The sequence below is a fragment of the Bos indicus x Bos taurus genome, chromosome 29, assembly GCF_003369695.1.
Source record: "Bos indicus x Bos taurus breed Angus x Brahman F1 hybrid chromosome 29, Bos_hybrid_MaternalHap_v2.0, whole genome shotgun sequence".
In the NCBI taxonomy this organism is placed as follows: domain Eukaryota; kingdom Metazoa; phylum Chordata; class Mammalia; order Artiodactyla; family Bovidae; genus Bos; species Bos indicus x Bos taurus.
The window spans coordinates 9,873,987-9,893,202 of record NC_040104.1 but is presented as its reverse complement, the minus strand read 5'-3'; the positions used below and the strand labels follow the sequence as shown (position 1 = coordinate 9,893,202).

At 56.1% G+C, this 19,216-nt stretch overlaps 1 protein-coding gene across 2 annotated transcripts; it reads right to left on the bottom strand.

Annotated features, from left to right (window-relative positions):
- Nucleotides 1-688: 688 nt before the first annotated feature.
- On the bottom strand, nucleotides 689-12,308 carry CHRM1 (cholinergic receptor muscarinic 1). 2 transcript variants are annotated; one of them, XM_027532406.1, is made up of 3 exons: nucleotides 11,711-12,308; nucleotides 11,182-11,274; nucleotides 689-3,145 (listed from the first exon to the last, which is right to left on the bottom strand). In XM_027532406.1, exon 3 carries the CDS (start codon nucleotides 3,067-3,069, stop codon nucleotides 1,687-1,689), a length of 1,383 nt encoding a protein of 460 aa, XP_027388207.1. In that variant the 5' UTR covers nucleotides 3,070-3,145; nucleotides 11,182-11,274; nucleotides 11,711-12,308; the 3' UTR covers nucleotides 689-1,686. The 2 variants fall into 2 exon arrangements, with proteins under 2 accessions (XP_027388207.1, XP_027388208.1); XM_027532407.1 differs by lacking the exon at nucleotides 11,182-11,274.
- Between the last annotated feature and the right edge of the window lie 6,908 nt (nucleotides 12,309-19,216).

Below are 19,216 nucleotides of genomic sequence, written 5' to 3'. Positions count from 1 at the left end.
GCGCTGTGGGATTAACCTTGCTAGGGTTTAGGCTTTGGGGGCCCCCTCACCAGTGAAGTGCCTGAGGGGCATCTTTGTGGAATGCTTTGGGAGGCTGTGAACTGTCTGGAAGCCAGGCAGTTACCCTCAAAGTGTTGCTTTGGGGGTAACCCTGAAAGGTCTTTGTGGGTCACTGGGCCCCAGTCTTCCCATCTGTAAATGGGGCTTTGGAGCATTTCCTTTCTCCCTGGGGTGGGGAGTGATGAGTTCCCCTTACGGCAAAGCTGCTGAAGAATATGCTGGGCTATGGGCAGGGGCAGTTTGTTTCATGGTCCTCCTCCTTCCAGTAGCCAGCTCTGCCCACTACAGCCTTACTCACCTGAGCCGGAAGCTGGGTGCTGGGTTCACAGGTTTCAGTAGACCCAGCCACTTGGTGCTGCTCCTCCTGAGACCACCCTCAGGGCAGTGACCCACTTCTCACGGTCCTTGGACCCTCCCTGCCCCATCCTCTCCTGGCTTACGACCAGGTCCTTAAGGGAGTTCCTTGGCAGTCCAGTGGTTCGGACTCTGGGCTTCCACTGCAGGGGGCACAGGTTCGATCCCTAGTAGGGTAACTAAGATCCTGCAAGCTGCACGGTGTGGCCAGCCGACTGGCGGGGGTGTGAGGGAGGGAACAAAAAGAGCTAACTAACCCAGGGAAGAAGGCCCCTTAGTGGCCGCTGGTTATGTGGCTTTATTCACAGACTCAGCGCTTGCTGAGGTTGGCAGGAAAGAACATCTGGGACCAGGCTGGGCCTGGAGATGAGGGTGGCTGGGAGGCCATGCATGGGTCAGATGGACGAGCACACAGGAGGGAACCTGTGCTGGGCCAGACCAGTGGGGGTTGGGGGCGGAGGCAGGCAGCATGCGGGAGGCCTGGCTAGATCCGAGGGAGCAGATCTACCCAGGTGGTGTCTGTGAGCCAGGGAGGGAGGGTCTGAGGGCTTCTCCAGGGCAGGGTCTGGACAGCAGGCACCCCTGCCCCTCACTCCCAGGGAAATGACTTAGTGGGACAGTCGGGATGCCTGGTGCTCCCTCCTCCTGCTGCCTTGGGGCTTGATGGCGACGGGCCACATAGGTCCCCTCTGGTGTCATTGTCCCGCTGATGCTTGGACATTTGCCTTGGGGGTGACCCACACAAGGACACCTTGGAGAGTGTTCGAGGGCCCAGCGGAGTGCGCTGTGCCTGGGGAGGGAGGGGACGCCTGGGAAGCAGGGATACTCCCTTGAGCCAAGCTTTTCTCTCAGTAGTTGGTGTCAGTTCCCTGCTGGCAGGGGGTGCCATCCTCCACTCGATCCAGGCCAGCTCCTGGGGCCAAGGAGGACCGCTTGGTTAAACCTCCTTTCTCCTGGCCGGCTCTACTGGCTCTGCATGGACTTCCTGCCTGAACACAAACAAGGAATCCAAAGTCCGGATACCCCCTCCCAGGCTTTCTTCCTGGTGAAGAGCCTATTCCCACCCAGAAGGGAACACAAGAACCAGTTCCCCGGGTTCCCCAGTTTGGAAAGTTGGTGGGGTCTCCCTGGGTTGTGCAGGAAGGTGACCTAGGGTCCCCGGAAGCCTGGGGGGGGGCCCCCTCCCCTAGCAGGGCCCTGGGTCTGAGGTCACCACCCTTGCCCGATTTCTACGGGGGCTGCCGGGGTGGAGGGATGCAGGCGGGAGGGCCATCAGCACTGGCGGGAGGGGGTGCGGTGCACAGAGCCGGGGCGCTTGGGGATCTTGCGCCAGCGACGCTTGTCCCAGCGGCAGAGCAGCAGCAGGCGGAAGGTGTCCCGGAAGGCCTTGTTGCAGAGCGCGTAGCACATGGGGTTGATGGTGCTGTTGACATAGCACAGCCAGTAGCCCAGCTCCCACAGGGTCTCGGGGACACAGTCCTTGCAGAAGGTGGACACCAGCACCATGATGTTGTACGGCGTCCAGGTGAGGATGAAGGCCAGCAGGATAGCGCTCAGGGTCCGAGCCGCCTTCTTCTCCTTGACCAGCGAGAAGGTCTTCCGCTTGGCCAGTTGCTCCTTCCCACGGGGCTTCTGGCCCTTGCCCGCCCGCTCGCGCCCCTTCCGGGTCGGCCTCTTGACCGTATTCGGGGAGCTCCGGGGCGGCTGCTTGGCGGGGGCCTGCGCCTCGGGGTCCACCATGGGCATCTTGATCACCACCTCGGAGCCAGGCTCCTCACCCTCCGAGGAGGTGAGGGACTCCATGGAGCCTTCGTCCTCCTCCTCTTCCTCCTTCCAGCTGTAGGCCTGGAGCAGCCGGGGGGTCCGGCAGCAGCGGCAGCAGCGTCCTGGAGGGGTCTCTGGGGAGCCTTCGGCCCCCGGCTGGGACCGCTCTGAGCTGCTGCTGCTGCCGCCCCCCTTCCCCGGCGTCTCCGAGCCCTGCAGGGCCGCCAGCTCCCGGGCCCGGTTCTCTGTCTCCCGGTAGATGCGCCAGTAGAGGGCGCACATGACCGTGACGGGGAGGTAGAAGGCGGCCATGGCCGTGCCAAAGGTGATGATGGGCTGGGAGAGGAACTGGATGTAGCACTGCCCGGCCAGCACCGTCCGCTCCCCTACCAGGTACTGCCAGAAGAGGATGGCCGGGGCCCAGAGCACGAACGAAACCAGCCAGGCCAGGCCGATCATCAGGGCTGCCCGGCGGGGTGTGCGCTTGGCGCGGTAGCTCAGGGGCCGGGTCACCGAGAAGTAGCGGTCAAAGCTGATGAGCAGCAGGTTCATGACCGAGGCGTTGCTGGCCACATAGTCCAGGGCCAGCCAGAGGTCGCAGGCCAGCGTGCCCAGAGCCCAGTGGCCCATGAGCAGATACGTGGTGTAAAGGTTCATGGAGAAGGTACCGATGATGAGGTCGGCACAGGCCAGGCTCAGCAGGAAGTAGTTGTTGACCGTCTTGAGCTCCGTGTTGACCTTGAAAGAGATGAGCACCAGCAGGTTGCCTGTCACCGTGGCCAGTGACAGGAGGCCCGTGGTGATCCCGATGAAGGCCACTTGCCAGGGACCCTTTCCCGGTGCCAGGACGGTGATGTTGGGGCTGACGGCAGGTGGCGCTGAGGTATTCATGGTGGCTGGGTGGAGTAGGGGAGGCAGCCCCTTCCTCTAATCACAGGACGGGGCTTCCTCAGGGGCCGGTCATCACCTGAAAAGAGAGGACATGCGCTTGGGTTGGGCTGCAGGACGCCTCCCAGAGCCTGGAGTAGAAGGTGTTGGGAGCACAGCCTCTGCCCTCCCAGAGCGGCAACCAGACAGCGTCACACCATCCTCACTGGTGCCCACGCCTGGTCACTTAGAATGCACTTTCCCAGCCACCAATGGATTTACCAGCGGCCTGAGGGGGAGGGGATGGCTTTGGCATCCAGAGATCTGAGTCCCCATTCCAGCTTCACCATTCAGACTCCGAGCCTCAATTTTCTCATTGGGAAATTGCTGCTAATGCTTGTCTAGCTTAACTCATGCGGCAGGAGTGGGGAGACTGGCGTACATGGGACTGCCACATTTTCAAAGCATTTCAGTCAATTTTATTAAAGCTTTCATTTTCTGAGTAGTTACTACATGCCAGACACAGGGCTAAGCGCTTAATTCAATTACCTAATTTAATTGTTGAACATTCCAGACTTCCCTGGTGGCCCAGTGGTTAAGAATCCACCTGCCAATGCAAGGGACATGGGTTCAGTCCCTGGGGGAAGAGGGGCACTAAGCCCACGCACCACAACTAGAGAAGCCTGTGCAGCTGCAGTGAAGACCCAGCACAGCCAAATATCTATCTATCTATCTATCTATCTATCTATCTAGCATTTGTAGGAGGAAGGTCTCTTATGACCCCCATTTCACAAAGGCAACCGTGGTTCCAGCTGGCTCTATGGCTGGGCCATGGCGACACAGATGGTGTGTGATCAGAACCCACTTCCCTCGCTCACTTTCAGAGTGTGTGAAGATCCAGCAGGATTCTTCCGTGAAACAGGGAGTGTTGAGAAGGCGGGGGGCGGGCAGGGGTCTCCAAAGAAGAGAGAGGGAAAGAGATACAAGCAAAGGGGCGTGGCACATGCGCGCACGCGCAGTTTGGGGCTGGAGCAAACACTTATGAGGGCATCAGGGGAAGTTGAGCCAGGCCCAGACGCTCGCTCGCCTGGTGATGGAAAATCTGGAGTAAAAGCAAGCAGCATAGGCGAGGGCCTCAGCTCCCACATAAGCGGGAGTTTGGTGACAGATGTAGTGTGCGAGGCCACAGCTGAGTGGAGGGCAGCAAGGAGAACAGGAAGATCCCCCAGACTGCCTGAAGCTGGAGTCCAGCCCGGGCACTAAGGGTGGGTAGAGAGAAAAGCCATGACTCTTAGCGACCACTGGCCTGGCAGAGGCCCAGCCGCTCAGCCCCGGCCTTGCTGCTGGATGTTCTCGTTCAGTGCTTCAGACATCCTTCTGTTGGTTGAAGAGACTGGGTCTTCTCCTACCTTCAGGGCCGGTATCCTTGGAAAAATTCCAAGGGAGAGACGTTGGGCAGGGACCCAGCAAGCCCTGGTGTTCCTGGGGACCTGGTCTGTGATGAGGAGACTAGAGTCTGTGAGAGGTCACTGGTGAGGGATGCCTTGGTGCTGCGTGGCTAGGGGTGTCTGTGTGACAGCAACTCTCAGGATGAGGAATTCAGAGTGTGACAGAGCAAGACAGGCTGTGGCTGTCAGTGCTCCTGGGTCTGGGACAATTTGCACATGACGGGGCACAAGGGGAAGTCCTGGCTGAAAAACCTGGGCTCTGGAGTCAGACTGTCTGCATTTGAATCCAGGCCATACCATGTACTGGGTGTGTGGTCTCCTCTAGCGATGCCACTGCTATATGCCTGGGTTTCCTTAGCTGACAAATGGTAATAATGCCTGTCCCTAGCTAATGCTTGCGGAATTATTGCCTGGCTTAAAGAGTAAATGGATGTCAAGTGCTTAGAATAGCCCTGGTCCATGGTTCCCATGAACACATCAAGGGTAGCAACAAGGGCTCCCTCCTGCCCTGAAGTGTCTGCTTCTTTGAAGAAAATTTCTAATACTATGGGGAATTCACTGGTGGTTCAGTGGTTGCGGCTCTGCAGTTCCTCTGCAGGGGGCATAGGTTCAAACCTGATCCCTGGTTGGGGAACTAAGATCCCACATGCCACGTCCCCCCCCAATTCTATGATAACAGCAACTAACAATAACAATGGTCACTGCTATTAGTTAGCATTCCTTAGGGCCAGTCACTACTCAGAGTACCTATGTTCCTTTTTCACTTAACCTTAACAAGGAATCTATGACCTAGGGATTGTTTTTCTTTCCATTTTATAGATGAAGAAACTAAGGCTGAGAAAAACACAAGAATTTGTACAAGATCACACAGCTAAAGTAGGAACCAGGACTGGAGCCCAAGCAGTAAGTTCCAATGAAACTTTATTTATAAAACTGATGGTCAGGTGGTCCAGTGGCTAAGCTCCATGCTCCCAACGCAGGGGTCTTGGGTTTGATCCCTGGTCAGGGAACTAGATTCCACCTGCCACAGCTAAGACCCTGTAGCTAAATATACTACACTACACTTATTTAGTGTAGCTAAATAAGTAAATAGATAAAAATAAATATAAAACCCCCCTGGTTGTTGGCTTAGGAGCCATAGTTTGCCAATTTGAACTAAAAATATTACACTAAAATATGATTTATCTTGCTTACTGAGCTCTGTTGCAACCTCGTCCCTTAATGGAAGTCAGGCAGGAGGCTGGGATCAGACTGTAGGTGCTTGGGCTTTTCCCTGTGAGGTCACTGGTGGAAACTACCCTTGACAGGTAACCCTGAACTATTGTGATCCCTTTGATCATCTAGACTCAGTGCTGTTTGTGCCCATTGCAGAAATGGAGCAACTGAGGCCCAGAGCAAAAAGAAAAAGGTATTGTGTAGTCTAAGGTCTCCTGGTTCCCAGACTGGGTGCTGGCGTCCACATCCCAAGCCTGGGTGCCTTGGGGGCAGTTCTGTAGCCTCCAGCGGCTCCCTGGGACAAGACCTGCGAAGACTGAACAGAAGAGGAGCTTACAGGCCCGAGCTTACAGGCCTGTACCCTCCGCAACTGCAGGGGTGTGACCGGCGCTCTGCCACTGTACTTGGCCCTCACACCGCACCAGGGTGAGGACTAGGTGGGATGAGGGAGGCACTTGCTTTGCCTGCAGAATTTAAGTAGATGCCCCAAACTCAGTCATGAAGGAAGTAACATTTTAACGTGACATTTAAAGAATAGAAATCAATGCAAAACATCCATCATGCACACAATTTTAAACTGAGACAGATCCAACCCTGCATCTGCGCGAACACCTCATCGCCCATGCCTCGCCCTAATCCTGCTGGCCCTGGTTCTGACCAAACTTGATTTACAAAAACAGGCCGCCTGTGGGCTGTAATTTGCTGTTTGATTTTCAAAACTATTACATTACAATATTATTTATCTTGACTAGTGAGGTATTTTTGTACCCACTCCTTGAATTTTGCTCCAAGGCGAGCACCTCACTCGCCTCACCCTAATTCCTGCATTGCTGATCACAGCCCTGGGTTTGAATCTCCACGCTGTCCCTTCCTAGCTGTGTGATCATTAGCAATGACTTAACCTTTCCTTCCCTGTAGCCCTGCCTCCCTCAGCTGATGGGGATACATGCATGTTCAGTCTTGTCCAACTCTTTGTGACCCCATGGACTGTAGCCAGGCTCCTCTGTCCATGAAATTTTCCAGGCAAGAATACTGGAGTGGCTTGCCATTTCCTCCTCCAGGGGATCTCCCTGGCCTAGGCATCGAACCCGGGTCTCTTGGGTCTCCTGCGCTGGCAGGCAGATTCTCTACCACTGCACCTGCGAAGCCTGCTGATAAGAATGTGCTGTGCTGTGCTCGGTCGCTTCAGTTGTGTCCAATAAGAATAATAGTATCCAAAGTGCTTGGCTCTGAAATGACACTCAGTCAACAGCCTCTGCTATTGTTCCTGACTCCTCATTCTGATCCACTGACTCTCATCTGACTGTCCCCTGCCCTTTCCTCTCCAGATCCTGGCAGAGCCCATCTCTGGTCCCCAGACTGCTCATTTGTCCAGTGGAGGACTGGGACCAGCCTGACATCTGGGGAGATTTTACAGGATCCTAAAACCAGGATTCCAAGATGGCTTGAAAGCACAGGAGAGAATAGCTAAGAACATCCTAACCTATAAAATGGACCAGGTCCTGGAGGGGAGGCTGCCAGGGCTGAAGGCTCACTTAGCTTCTCTCAGCCCCGGACCTGCAGGCTTCAAGGCCACATTCTTTCCTCTTAGCCGACCCTCTGTGCCCCATCTATGAGATGTGAGGGCCTCCCTTCGGGGACAGCTGGGGGAAAGAGAAGGGCAGAGGTTCTGGCAAACTGGACCCTGATTCTTGCCACCGGCTGGACCTTCTGAGCCCTTGGGATGCGGCCCAGGAAGAGAGCCATCTGTGACTTTATCTTTCCTCCACAATCAGAAGTGGGGGTCCTCCCCCAGACCCCTCTTGGACTGTAATTTGCTCCAGAGAAGGTTCCTGGAGGCCTGCTCTGGTCCCTGCTGTATGACCTTGAGCAGGTTTCCTTAACTCCTTACTGGGGGCAATCTTCAATAAGGCAAAGCCTCTTTAAGGCTACTGGTGGGTCAGCAAGATGATGGCTGAGAAAGAATGTGGCTTCCAGAGACTGTGGGTGATTTCCCTGTGGGGAATTCCCTTGGGCTGAAAGTCTGGGTGCCAGGATTCAGCAGCAGCTCCAGAATTTCTACAGGGGAAGGACTTAGGGTTAGCCCTCTGGTTGAAAGGGGTGTGTGTGTGGTGGAAGCTGTATTGCATAGCATATTCTGTGAAAACATCCATGGGAGTGGGGTGGTTGGTTAGTGGGGATCACAGGGGCTGAGGGGAAGACTCCCCAAGGAAGTCCTTGCATTGCCTTTGCTTCAAGCCCCATCTCTGCTCTTGTCTTGCTGGGTGACCTTGGGTAAGTTCTAGTCCCGACCTGGTATCTTTCTATAGGATGAGTGTTTGTGTGTGAGAGTGTGTGCATTGCTGAGTGAGAATAAGAAACTGGAGTAGGGGTGGGACTTCTCTGGCGGTCCAGCGGTTGAGGCTCTGCACTTCCAAGGCATGGGGCACGGGTGTGATCTTGGTCGGGGAATTAAGATCCCACATGCCTCACAGCACAGCCAAAAATTAAAAAGAAAAGAGAGAAATGATGAGGGTCTTTATGGGGATGGGTTGGGACATCCTCTGAGGGTGTCTGGGATAGAGGAAGGTAGAAAGGAAACAGGAGGCACTTTTCTGCCCAGAACTGTGGCTTCCTGATAAAGGTCTTTGGGAGCTTTTAGTAATATTATCATAGCAACTAATATTTACAGGCTGCTTACTATAAGCAGACATGTCTCTAAGCATTACATAACATGATTTAATTGACCTGTTACAAATTCTTGGGAAATAGGTTCTATTATCTTCAATTGGCAAAAGGACCAATGAGGCTCTAACCTGATAGCTCTTCACTGAGGCAGTCAGGATTTGGACTTAGGTGGTCTGCCTGCAGCCTGGTGTGCGGCAGTTCACGGGGTCACCAAGAGTCGGATGTGACTTTGTGACCGAACAACAGTCTGCCTCCAGGGCTAACCGCTTGGGTGCCTACTCCAAATGCTGTGGGGATGGGGGGCTCAATGGCCTCCTTGCCTACTTTGACTAGCTTGGCCAAACCCTGGGTTGAATCAATCAATAGGGATGAATCAGTCCTTCCCTGAGAATCTTGTCTGCCTGTGTGTGTGTGCGTGTATGTGACAGTGTGTGTCATCTATCGGATGACGTACGATCACAGTGCTACGGGAAGGCGGTGGTCCAGCCGTAGCTCTCTGCTTGGCACACAGCAGTTGCTCAGTAAACATCTGTGGAATAAATCCATGGATGTACACGGAGATCTCCTGATTGACTGTAGGACTTTGAGCATGAGGCTGAGCCTGCAGCAACAGAGGGTGGGTGGAGTGATGGGAGTCTGAACTGGCTCCCGAGTACCGTCCCTCCGCTCTGTCCAGTTCCTGTATCCCTTCACCTGCCAGGTCCCTGCCCCCTCTGTGAGACCTTGCCTGGCTTGAAAGGACTGGAGAAAAATCCTCAGGAGCATCCTCAACTGTCAAATGGACCAGGGAAGCCCTGCCCCACCTGCTGCAGGGAGGCCAGGGCAGGACCGGGCTGGGACTGTGCCTTCCAGTGTCGGGGAGGAAAATGTCAGCCTGGGCTCAAAGAGTTAAGGGATGAGGTCAGAGCCTTGAGCAGGGCAGGCTAGCCATCGCCCTGGACCAATCCCCAGGGGCCGGGGATCTGGCTGGTAAGAGGAAGGGGGAGGGGAGAGATTGATGGGGAGAGGGATGCTTGAACACTGGGGCTTCCTGAATCTTACCACTGGTCAAGGAGTGCAGAAGGGAAGGCAGAGAATGAGGGGTGCTGGGGGAGAGATTCAGGGGGAGGAGTGAAGCCATCTTGTGATTCTGGAAGTCGGCAGAATCCTGGCTGGAGAGAACGGACGATACAGGGGAGAAGGAGGTACGAGGTCGGGGCCGTGGGGCTGGGTACCTGGGACCTCACACGTGCAGGGAAGGCAGTCCTCTGGCCAGGCCTCCTGACCCATCCATCCCTTCTGCAGGGGCCTTAACCCCAAACCAGCTTGTCAGAGGTAGCTCTCCCCACCCCAGGGTTAATTTTTCTCTGAAGATAGCTCTTGACCCATTGAAGGTTTACACAGCTTCCACCTCTGATGTCTGGCTTTGGAAAAGAGGGGGTAAACTGATACACTTTATCACCTTTCCAGGCTCAACAGTCACTCCGGGGGAGTGCTGACTACCCCAGGGAAGGGCAGGAGCCATCAGTTAACTGCTCATAAATGCACGGCTGAGCCGGAAGAGGAGCGTCAGCCTTAGAACCAGTGCCAAATACTCTCACTGTTGATGGACCTTAACCAGTTGCCCAACTTTAGCCGGATCATGTCAGAGCCTGGCAGTTAGCAGGCTGGGCCCCAGAGCCCACTCTGCCAGGTGGCATCAGAAGTACCTGGCCTTCATCCTCCTTTCCACGTGCCCTCTGCTCTACTCCTTGCGCTCCCCTCCCCATTTCCTTTCTTCTCTCTCCCTCCCTCCCCCATCTTTCTAGGCATCACCATGGCATCACAGCAGAACAGAAACCCAGCGAGATGTTCACCCACCTCTCCCCACCCGCCCAGGAGCCCCAGCTCACAGAGCTCGCTGCTCCCCCCACCCCATCATCCTGCTCATGGAGGTGGGAGTTCAAGGCTGTACTGAGGGTGAGGAGAACGGCCCCAGCCAGACCCCTCGATATTCCTTCTGTGACCATGAGCATGTCCCTGCCCCTTCCTCAGCCTCAGTCTCTCCATCTGTACAATGGGGAGGTTCCTTTCTAGTCTGACATGACTTCTGCCTACCCTCTTCTTGACCCTCTGGACTCCTCTTTGCACTTGGGGATCCAGTTCTCAGCCCTCCAGGACCCATCCTAGGAGCCCAGAGTCACATCTTCTGCAGCCCCATTTCATCATTTCCTCCCCTGCCTTCCGTATCGCAGTGGCGATCACAGCTTGCCCAGTGGCTGAGGTCAGGGGGCAGAGAACCAACTGTCATCTGACAGCTCAGTGAGCAGCTGATTACCCAGGGGCAGGAGACTGTCCAGCTGCAGGAGACAGACTGACTCCTTCCGGCCATTTGGGCAGGAGGCCCTGGGTCAGCCTGGGCAGTGCTGCAGGTATGTTTTCTGGGAAGCAGTGACTCTCCACTGGCACTGATAACCCCCCAAGCAGCACCTGTTGGAGTGACCAGATGAAAGCTGCCCACCCCCTCCCCAGATGCCAGCTCAGAAGCTGGCACTCTGCAAGAATCAGAGTGCCTGGCCTCCAGCCCATCCCCACATTGTGAAGTCTGGGGGTCCTGGGATGGGTAACTGGCATGGGTGCCCATTCGTATCAATGCATTACCTGGGTATAGGGCTGTGATCTGCCCTGCGGGAGCCCAAGGTACTACGGACATAGGGAGGGCCCTCTGGGCTCCTGGACACATCAGGACCATGTTCCCTGGCCGGCGTGGCTGTCCATGCGCCCGTGTCCCCCAGGAGCCCTGGAGCTCTTGGCCTGGTCTCCTGCTGGTCTCTGGCCTGGCACCCACCTTGGCATCCCGCTTGTCCATCTGGCCAGCAGCCTGGTTCAGTCCATCGTGGAGGGGCTGAAGGTGGATGGGGATGGTGGGAGTCAGGGTTCCCTGAGGGAGGAGAGGAGGAGGTTCTGAGACTGGCACCCCAGTCGGGGGGGCGGTCAACCTCCCAAAAGATTCTGGTGGCAAGGGCTACCTCTTGGTCCCCTGCCCTCCCTACACTGTCTCTGGGGCTTGGGGGCTCTGCCTGCTGCATGGCAAGCTGATCCCTTCTGGGCTCCGGGTCCAGAGTTCTAGGGGCTCCCCAGCTCCTTTTCCAGCTGAACCCCAGAAAAACATTAGGTGTATCCACCAGAAGCCAGGAGATGGGGTACTTGGAGCAGCGTTGCAGAGCCTTGGCCTCTAGACCCCTCCCTGGCCCCCTCCTCTCTCGGGGGTCCCTCCTCATTTCCTTCTAGTCCTGGTCCCTGCCTTGCTCGAGGACCCTGCTTCTACTGCCCCCACCTCAGTGGAGCCCCTCCCAAGCCCTCTCAAACATACTCACCATGGGGCTGGAGAGGGGTCTGAAGGGTCCTCAGCCCTGCTGTCTCTCCGGGGGGCTGGCGGCGTCTCCAGGGACCCAAACACCTGGCTCCCGGGGGGAGCTGCGCCCTGTGCTGGCAGCCGGAGAGGCACAGCCGGTGATTGGCATGTCCCACCCCCTGGCACGCCAGCCTTGGGGGGGAGGGAGGAAGAGAAAGAGGGAGGGAGGAAAGAGAGGAAAGGAAGGGAGGGGGAGCTAGAGGGAAGCCTCGGGCAGCGTCCGGGGTTACAGTGGGCCCTGGAGCGTGGCCTCCTTCTCCACTAGGGCACCCAATTCCAGCTTCTACAGGTAGGGTGCAGGACAGGAGGGAGATGAGCCCAGGAAGGCTAAAAGTCCAGAACGGGAGAGAAGGCGGATACAGGGAGACAAACACCCACACCCAAAGCACACAGGCTCGGCTGCACACACACACACACACACACACACACACACACACACACACACACACACACGAGCTCACACACACACTCTCACAAAGGCACACTTCCCCCACCCAGCCTTAGAGCCCCCAGCCTGCTGTACCAGGCCGGTCGGTGTTCACATGCCTGTTTCCCCAGCATACACGCCCTGCCCCCTTGCACGTGCCCACGCGCCCACCCACCCAGCCCCACACCCTGCTCTTTCTCCCTGCTGGGAAGGAGCTGGATTCCTTCTGTTTGGAAATGACACATTGGGCCTCACGTGAGAGGCTCCAACTTGGAACAGACCCAGAGGGCTGGCGCGCGCACCCCGGGCTGAGGGCTGAGCGGCCGCCGAGCCCGAGCCCGCGTGCTGGTTTTCTGTCCCCGCTGCACAGCCGGGTGTGAGGGCACATGGGTGAATGGTTTGCGGGGATGATTGTGTGTGTGGGGGCATGTATACCTGCTCCATGCGTTGCTGAGTGCCCTGCACATTTGTGTCCCTGAGTACGCATGTCACCGTGCAGCCGGTGGAAACGCAGGTGTCGCCCCATGGGTCTGAAGCCAGGACGTGTGTCTGTGTTCGGTGTGTGTATGAGTGTTGCCCAACTGTGGAACTTGCTAATTCTGACAAGTGAGGCAGCCTCTACCTCTCTGCCTGTGCCACCCCCAGCTTCCACCTGGAAGACAGACAGACAGGCAGACAGACAGCTCTCCTCCCAGCCTGTCAAACTCTGTCTCCCCTGACTCCCACTTGGGGCTCACAGGCGTGCCCCTGGCAGGTGGCAGGCTGCCCTTCCTTCCCCCCACCCTCCGGGAGCCCCACTGCTTGGTCAGCACTGCGTTCCCCCCCCCAACCCCCCACCCCCCAGGCTGGTTTGGATTTCTGTGTTGAGTTTCCTCAGAGATAGAACCCCTGGGGACCTTTTGCCATAGAGACTTGGGTCGTACCCAGTCCTCACCTGGTCCTAGAGACCTCCTGGGGTGCTGGCCACAGAGCAGAGGTGGGGAGGCTACTGCTGGGTCCTTTGCTTCCCTGGGCTGTGCTGAAGCCCTGGGGTGGAAAGCCAGAAGGACCAGGATCATCTATTCGCAGGATGTAGATGAGAAAACCAAAGAGCAGAGGTGGGTTTAAAATGTGCTTGGCAAGTGTTTGCACTCAGGTCCCTCAGCTCTGAGCTCGAAACTCTGGAGGGGCTGGGGGACGGTGTGTGGTTGGGAACTGCCCTACCACTGGCCCCTTGCCCTTCCCAGCATCCAGCACCCCTCTCAATCCTGATGCCTGAGGGTAACCTGGGCTTCCTCAGGCCGGAGCCCCGGTTGCCAATGGAGTCAGGTGGAGCGGAAACTCTGGTCCCTGGGGTGCGGCCAGCCACCATCGTGCCTCTGGTGGGTGGGCACACGTGGCAGGTACATGTGGGGGCATCTCTGCTTCTCAAAGCCAGCTGCGCCTAGAGCAAGCACCCAGGCTACCTCCTCTCTTAAGTCCAGGAGACCCTGCCGCTTGGAGAGGAATCTGAGCAACCCCCTCCCACTCCGGGGTCAGCCAGCCGGGCAGGGGAGGGTCGGAACTCGACCAGTCCCTGCCCGTGGGCGCGGATACCCGCTGCCCCCTGCTGGACTGCGCTCCATTTGCGGCGGCGGCTTGTGCGCGCGGTGGGGCTGCGTGTACTTGTGCGCGTACACGTGGCTGAGTGTGGGGGTGTCAGGCCTCCACGCTCAACATCCATTTCCGAGTCTGAATCAGGCTCTCTTCTTGCCCCCTCCCCCCAAGCTCCTTGGTCTCCCTTTTCTCTTCTCCCACCGCCTCTGCACACGTCCCTTTAGAAATAAAAACACTTATTTTGTAGGCGGGAGAGGAGGGTGACCAGCTTTCCCTTGCCTCCTCCTGGGTGCCCCTCTCTGTCCCAAGAGATTTGTTTGCTCTTTAAGTCCGTGCAGCCGCGGAGGCAGGGGGGTGACGCCCTCCGCCCCAGCCCACCCCCGATTGTATGTTCTCGGCCCCAGGCTTGGCTGAGTCCGCTTACCAGATGGGGAAACTGAGGCAGGAAGGGAGAAGGGAGGTAGGGCCGGGAGAAGCTCTCCTACCCGGCTCTCTCACCGCCCCCGCACCCGCGCCGGATTTAGCCGCAGGGAGGCTGGGAACATTGTCTTTATTTTAAGCCACCGAGTGCGGCACGAACGCGGCTGCTCGCGACAAAGGGCTCGGCGAGGCAGCGGCAGGCGGCGCACGTGGGGGTCCAGCCCCGCCCCCGCGCGACCCTCAGCCGCAGTCGGACGGCCGGGCTTGACCTCGGCCATTTCCCTTTTCTGGCCTTTCGGGCGGGATCCCTGTTCGCACAGGCTCCTGGCCGTTGCTATTTTGGTCGCCTGGCCGAGGATTCACTCACTCCTTTAGGCCACCGGGGGAACAGGGGGTCGTCCCGGAGGGCCGGGTTCCTCTCTCAGCCTCCTCTCCTGGAGGAGGAGAGAAGCTGCCCTGGGTGGGAACTAGCTCTCCCGCTCCCCAGTGGAGGCGCCCTGAGCAAGTTAGGGCCCCCTCTACGTCTGTTTCATCATCACTCAGGGCACTTAGAAATACTTCCCTGACGGCGCTGTTTGATCGCCAGTTGCAGGTTAAACCTGGCACTGGCGTTTGTTACAAGTGAAAGCCATTATCATTGTTATTTATAACTCGTATTGAGCACTTACTAAGTGTCCGGTACTGTTAAGGGCTCTTAATTAACTAGTTTTGTTTCTCACTGCAACTCCCAGAGGGAGCTTCTATTATTATTCCCATTTTACAGATGAGTAGAGGTATAAGCAGCTAGCGTGCCAGGGGGTTTCACGTAGGATGCGGTCAGCGTGCCTGGGGCGGTCCGGGGACTGGGGTCGCGGAGGGAGAGTGAAGGCTTCAGGGATGTCAGAAACCGGTGACAGCATTTGTAAAAATTCGAGGATCTTGGCTGAAAGCCGCGCGCCGATGCGGGAAGGAAGTGAGCGCTGCGGTCCTGCTGTGCGCTCGCAGCCCCTCAGCTTAGCCTTCACCCTCGGCTTGAAGCCACTTTAGCAACTCAAACCGAGATAAACTTGCCGCTTATCAGTGCTGCTTCCTGCTCTGGGAGAAGGTGGCGGAGTGGGCGGCCCTCCCAGCCTCCACCAGACCTAGGGTTGGTCCTCAGCGCCCTCTGGAATGCACCTGGGTTGGTGATCTCACCGGTGGTGGGAAGGGGCCTCCATTCCCAGAGGGCAGGCAGCCGGTCGTCCTGCGGGTACGCTTCCTTGATATGTTCCCCCCACCCCGACCCCCACTGCTTTAGGCCCTCAGCCTCGTTACCCTCTCCCTCTCACCTTCCGTGCGGAGGGACTAATTCCCAGATTTAAAAGATGGAGGAGGCCTAGAAAGGTGCCCCTCCCGATCCCCTGCAGTCCCTGCAGCCCAGGGGGCTGGAGGAAGGTGACTTCTACAAAGGCATCATCTTGGACAGGAAATTGGGCCTTTCCCAGTCTAGTTGCAAAGATAAGGCCTCTTAGGAACAATCTCCCCTTCACCTACTGGGCGCTTCACCTCCCCGGCATGGCTCTGTTCTGGGAGCCTCGGGGCAGGCGGAGGGCCCACAAAAGCCCAGCGCCGCCTGTCAGCTTCCAAAAAAGGATGGAGTCTGGCGACCCGAAGAGTGGCGCCTCGCGCGGCCTGAACCTGCAGGGGCGCTGCCTAGTCCTCACGGCCGGTGGGGTCGAGTTAACCGGGCGCCCGGGGTCGGGCGGTGATTGTTGGGAACCGAGGCAACGCATCCTGGGCGAATCTCTGGATCCCGGTGGGACTGGGGCGCGGGGAGAAGCTGCGTTCCCTCAGGGCGCGCGTTAGCGTTCCCTTGTTCCGTCTGTGAGGACCTCGGAGTCCAGGTCACTTGCTGCCGCCTAGGAGCTGGACGCACTGTGGCCGTGCGGCCGGGACGGAGGAAAGACGCGCTTTCCGCCGCGCGATGGAGGCCCGTGCTTCTCGCGCAAATCTCTGTGGCCAAAAGCAGCTCGAAAAATCGGATTAACACCATCGACTTTGCTACGCTTGGTTAATGGACACCCGGCCCCATGTTTTCACGCCACACGGTATAGGGGCCCCGGCCCGGGCCCAGGACGACGTGAGGGTGCTGGAGAGAAGTTAGGTCGAGGTGTGGGCAGAATCTTAGGGCGGGATCCCGGCCCTGAGGTTTTGATGTACAAGGCTTTCCCCAAACTCTGTGTAGCTGAGTCCGAGTGCCAGGGAGTGGCCGGGTGAGGCAGGACGGATTTCGGGGTTCCCTGCTCCCGACCCAGCTAAATTTGCTTCTTTTCCTGGTAACACCCTTCCCTCCGACTCCGACTCCCGAGGGCATGTACTCTGTCTTCGAATTTCCCACCGAGGCGGAGACCGAAGCTCGAAGCCCACGAAAGCGAGGAAAGGGACGGAGCCAGGCGAGTGGGACCTAAGCCGGATCCCTCTCCCACCCATCTCTCGGCGAGACCCTCGCCTCGCACAGGCGCAGCAAGTCCATCCGTGGCAGCGGGCTGCTCTTGACTCTCCGATCCTCCGCCCGGGTCCTTGAACTCAGTACTCGCTGCCCCGGCCGCTCCAGTTGTACCCACCGCTCTCTGCAGTTCCCGCTGCGCCCTCTAGCGGCCAGCGCTGCTTCTTGCCTGGGACCGGGGCGCCGAGAGGCCTGGGTGCCTGGGGCTGGTGCCCAGAGCGTATTTTCCTTCGCGGGGGAAAGAAATGGTAGTATATATTCCTTCTTCATAGACTACGGTGAAGACTTTTCGTTGGCATGGGTGAGTAAAGGATGGTGCAGATCTAGCTCTAGGAAGAAATAGGAGTTGGGTACCTTGCTTGCATGGTGTGATCACTGACCTAGAGCCAGACATCCTGGAATGTGAAGTCAAGTGGGCCTTAGAAAGCATCACTACGAACAAAGCTAGTGGAGGTGATGGAATTCCAGTTGAGCTATTTCAAATCCTGAAAGATGATGCTGTGAAAGTGCTGCACTCAATATGCCAGCAAATTTGGAAACTCAGCAGTGGCCACAGGACTGGAAAAGGTCAGTTTTCATTCCAATCCCAAAGAAAGGCAATGCCAAAGAATGCTCAAACTACCGCACTATTGCACTCATCTCACGCGCTAGTAAAGTAATGCTAAAAATTCTCCAAGCCAGGCTTCAGCAATATGTGAACCGTGAACTTCCTGATGTTCAAGCTGGTTTTAGAAAAGGCAGAGGAACCAGAGATCAAATTGCCAACATCCACTGGATCATGGAAAAAGCAAGAGAGTTCCAGAAAAGCATCTATTTCTGCTTTATTGACTATGCCAAAGCCTTTGACTGTGTGAATCACAATAAACTGTGGAAAATTCTGAAAGAGAAGGGAATACCAGACCACCTGATCTGCCTCTTGAGAAATCTGTATGCAGGTCAGGAAGCAACAGTTAGAACTGGACATGGGACAACAGACTGGTTCCAAATAGGAAAAGGAATACGTCAAGGCTGTATATTGTCACCCTGTTTATTTAACTTATATGCAGAGTACATCATGAGAAACGCTGGACTGGAGGAAACACAAGCTGGAATCAAGAAAATATCAATAACCTCAGATATGCAGATGACACCACCCTTATGGCAGAAGGTGAAGAGGAACTAAAAAGCCTCTTGATGAAAGTGAAAGTGGAGAGTGAAAAAGTTGGCTTAAAGCTCAACATTCAGAAAACGAAGATCATGGCATCCAGTCTCATCACTTCATGGGAAATAGATGGGGAAACAGTGGAAACAGTGTCAGACTTTATTTTTCTGGGCTCCAAAATCACTGCAGATGGTTACTGCAGCCATGAAATTAAAAGATGCTTACTCCTTGGAAGGAAAGTTATGACCAACCTAGATAGCATATTCAAAAGCAGAGACATTACTTTGCCACCAAAGGTCCATCTAGTCAAGGCTATGGTTTTTCCAGTGATCATGTGTGGATGTGAGAGTTGGACTGTGAAGAAGGCTGAGCGCCGAAGAATTGATGCTTTTGAACTGTGGTGTTGGAGAAGACTCTTGAGAGTCCCTTGGACTTCAAGGAGATCCAACCAGTCCATTCTGAAGGAGATCAGCCCTGGGATTTCTTTGGAAGGAATGATGCTAGGGCTGAAACTCCAGTACTTTGGCCACCTCATGTGAAGAGTTGACTCATTGGAAAAGACTCTGATGCTGGGAGGGATTGGGGGCAGGAGAAGGGGACGACAGAGGATGAGATGGCTGGATGGCATCACTGACTCGATGGACGTGAGTCTCAGTGAACTCCAGGAGTTGGTGATGGACAGGGAGGGCTGGTGTGCTGAGATTCATGGGGTTGCAGAGTCGGACACGACTGAGCGACTGATCAGATCTGTTCTGATCTGACCTTGCTTGCAGCACTTGTTACTGGCTACCGAGTTTGTAAACACTTCATTTGTTGTTGTTCAGTCACTCAGTCCTGTCCAGACTCTTTGCGACCCCATGGACTGCAGCACGCCAGGCTTCCCTGTCCTTCACCAACTCCCAGAGCTTTCTCAAACTCATGTCCTTTAAGTCGGTGATGCTATCCAATCATCTCATCCTCTGTCATCCCCTTCTCCTGCTGCCTTCACTCTTTTCCAGCATCATGGTCATTTCCAATGAGCTGGCTCTTCCCATCAGGTGGCCAAAGTGTTGGAGCTTCAGCTTTAGCATCAGTCCTTCCAGTGTATATTCAGGATTGATTTCCTTTAGGATTGATTGGTTTGATCTTGCAGTTCAAGGGATTCTCAAGAGTCTTCTCTGCACCACGGTTTGAAAGTATCAGTTCTTTGGTGTTCAGCCTTCTTTATGGTCCAACTCTCACATCCATACATGACTACTGGAAAAACCATAGCTTTGACTAGGCAGACCTTTGTTGGTAAAGTAATGTGTCTGCTTTTTAATATGCTTTCTAGGTTTGTCATAGCTTTTTTCCCAAGGAGCAAGTGCCTTTTAATTTCATGTCTGCAGTCACCATCTGCAGTGATTTTGGAGCCCCCAAAATAAAGTCTCTCACTGTTTCCATTGTTTCCCCATTTATTTGC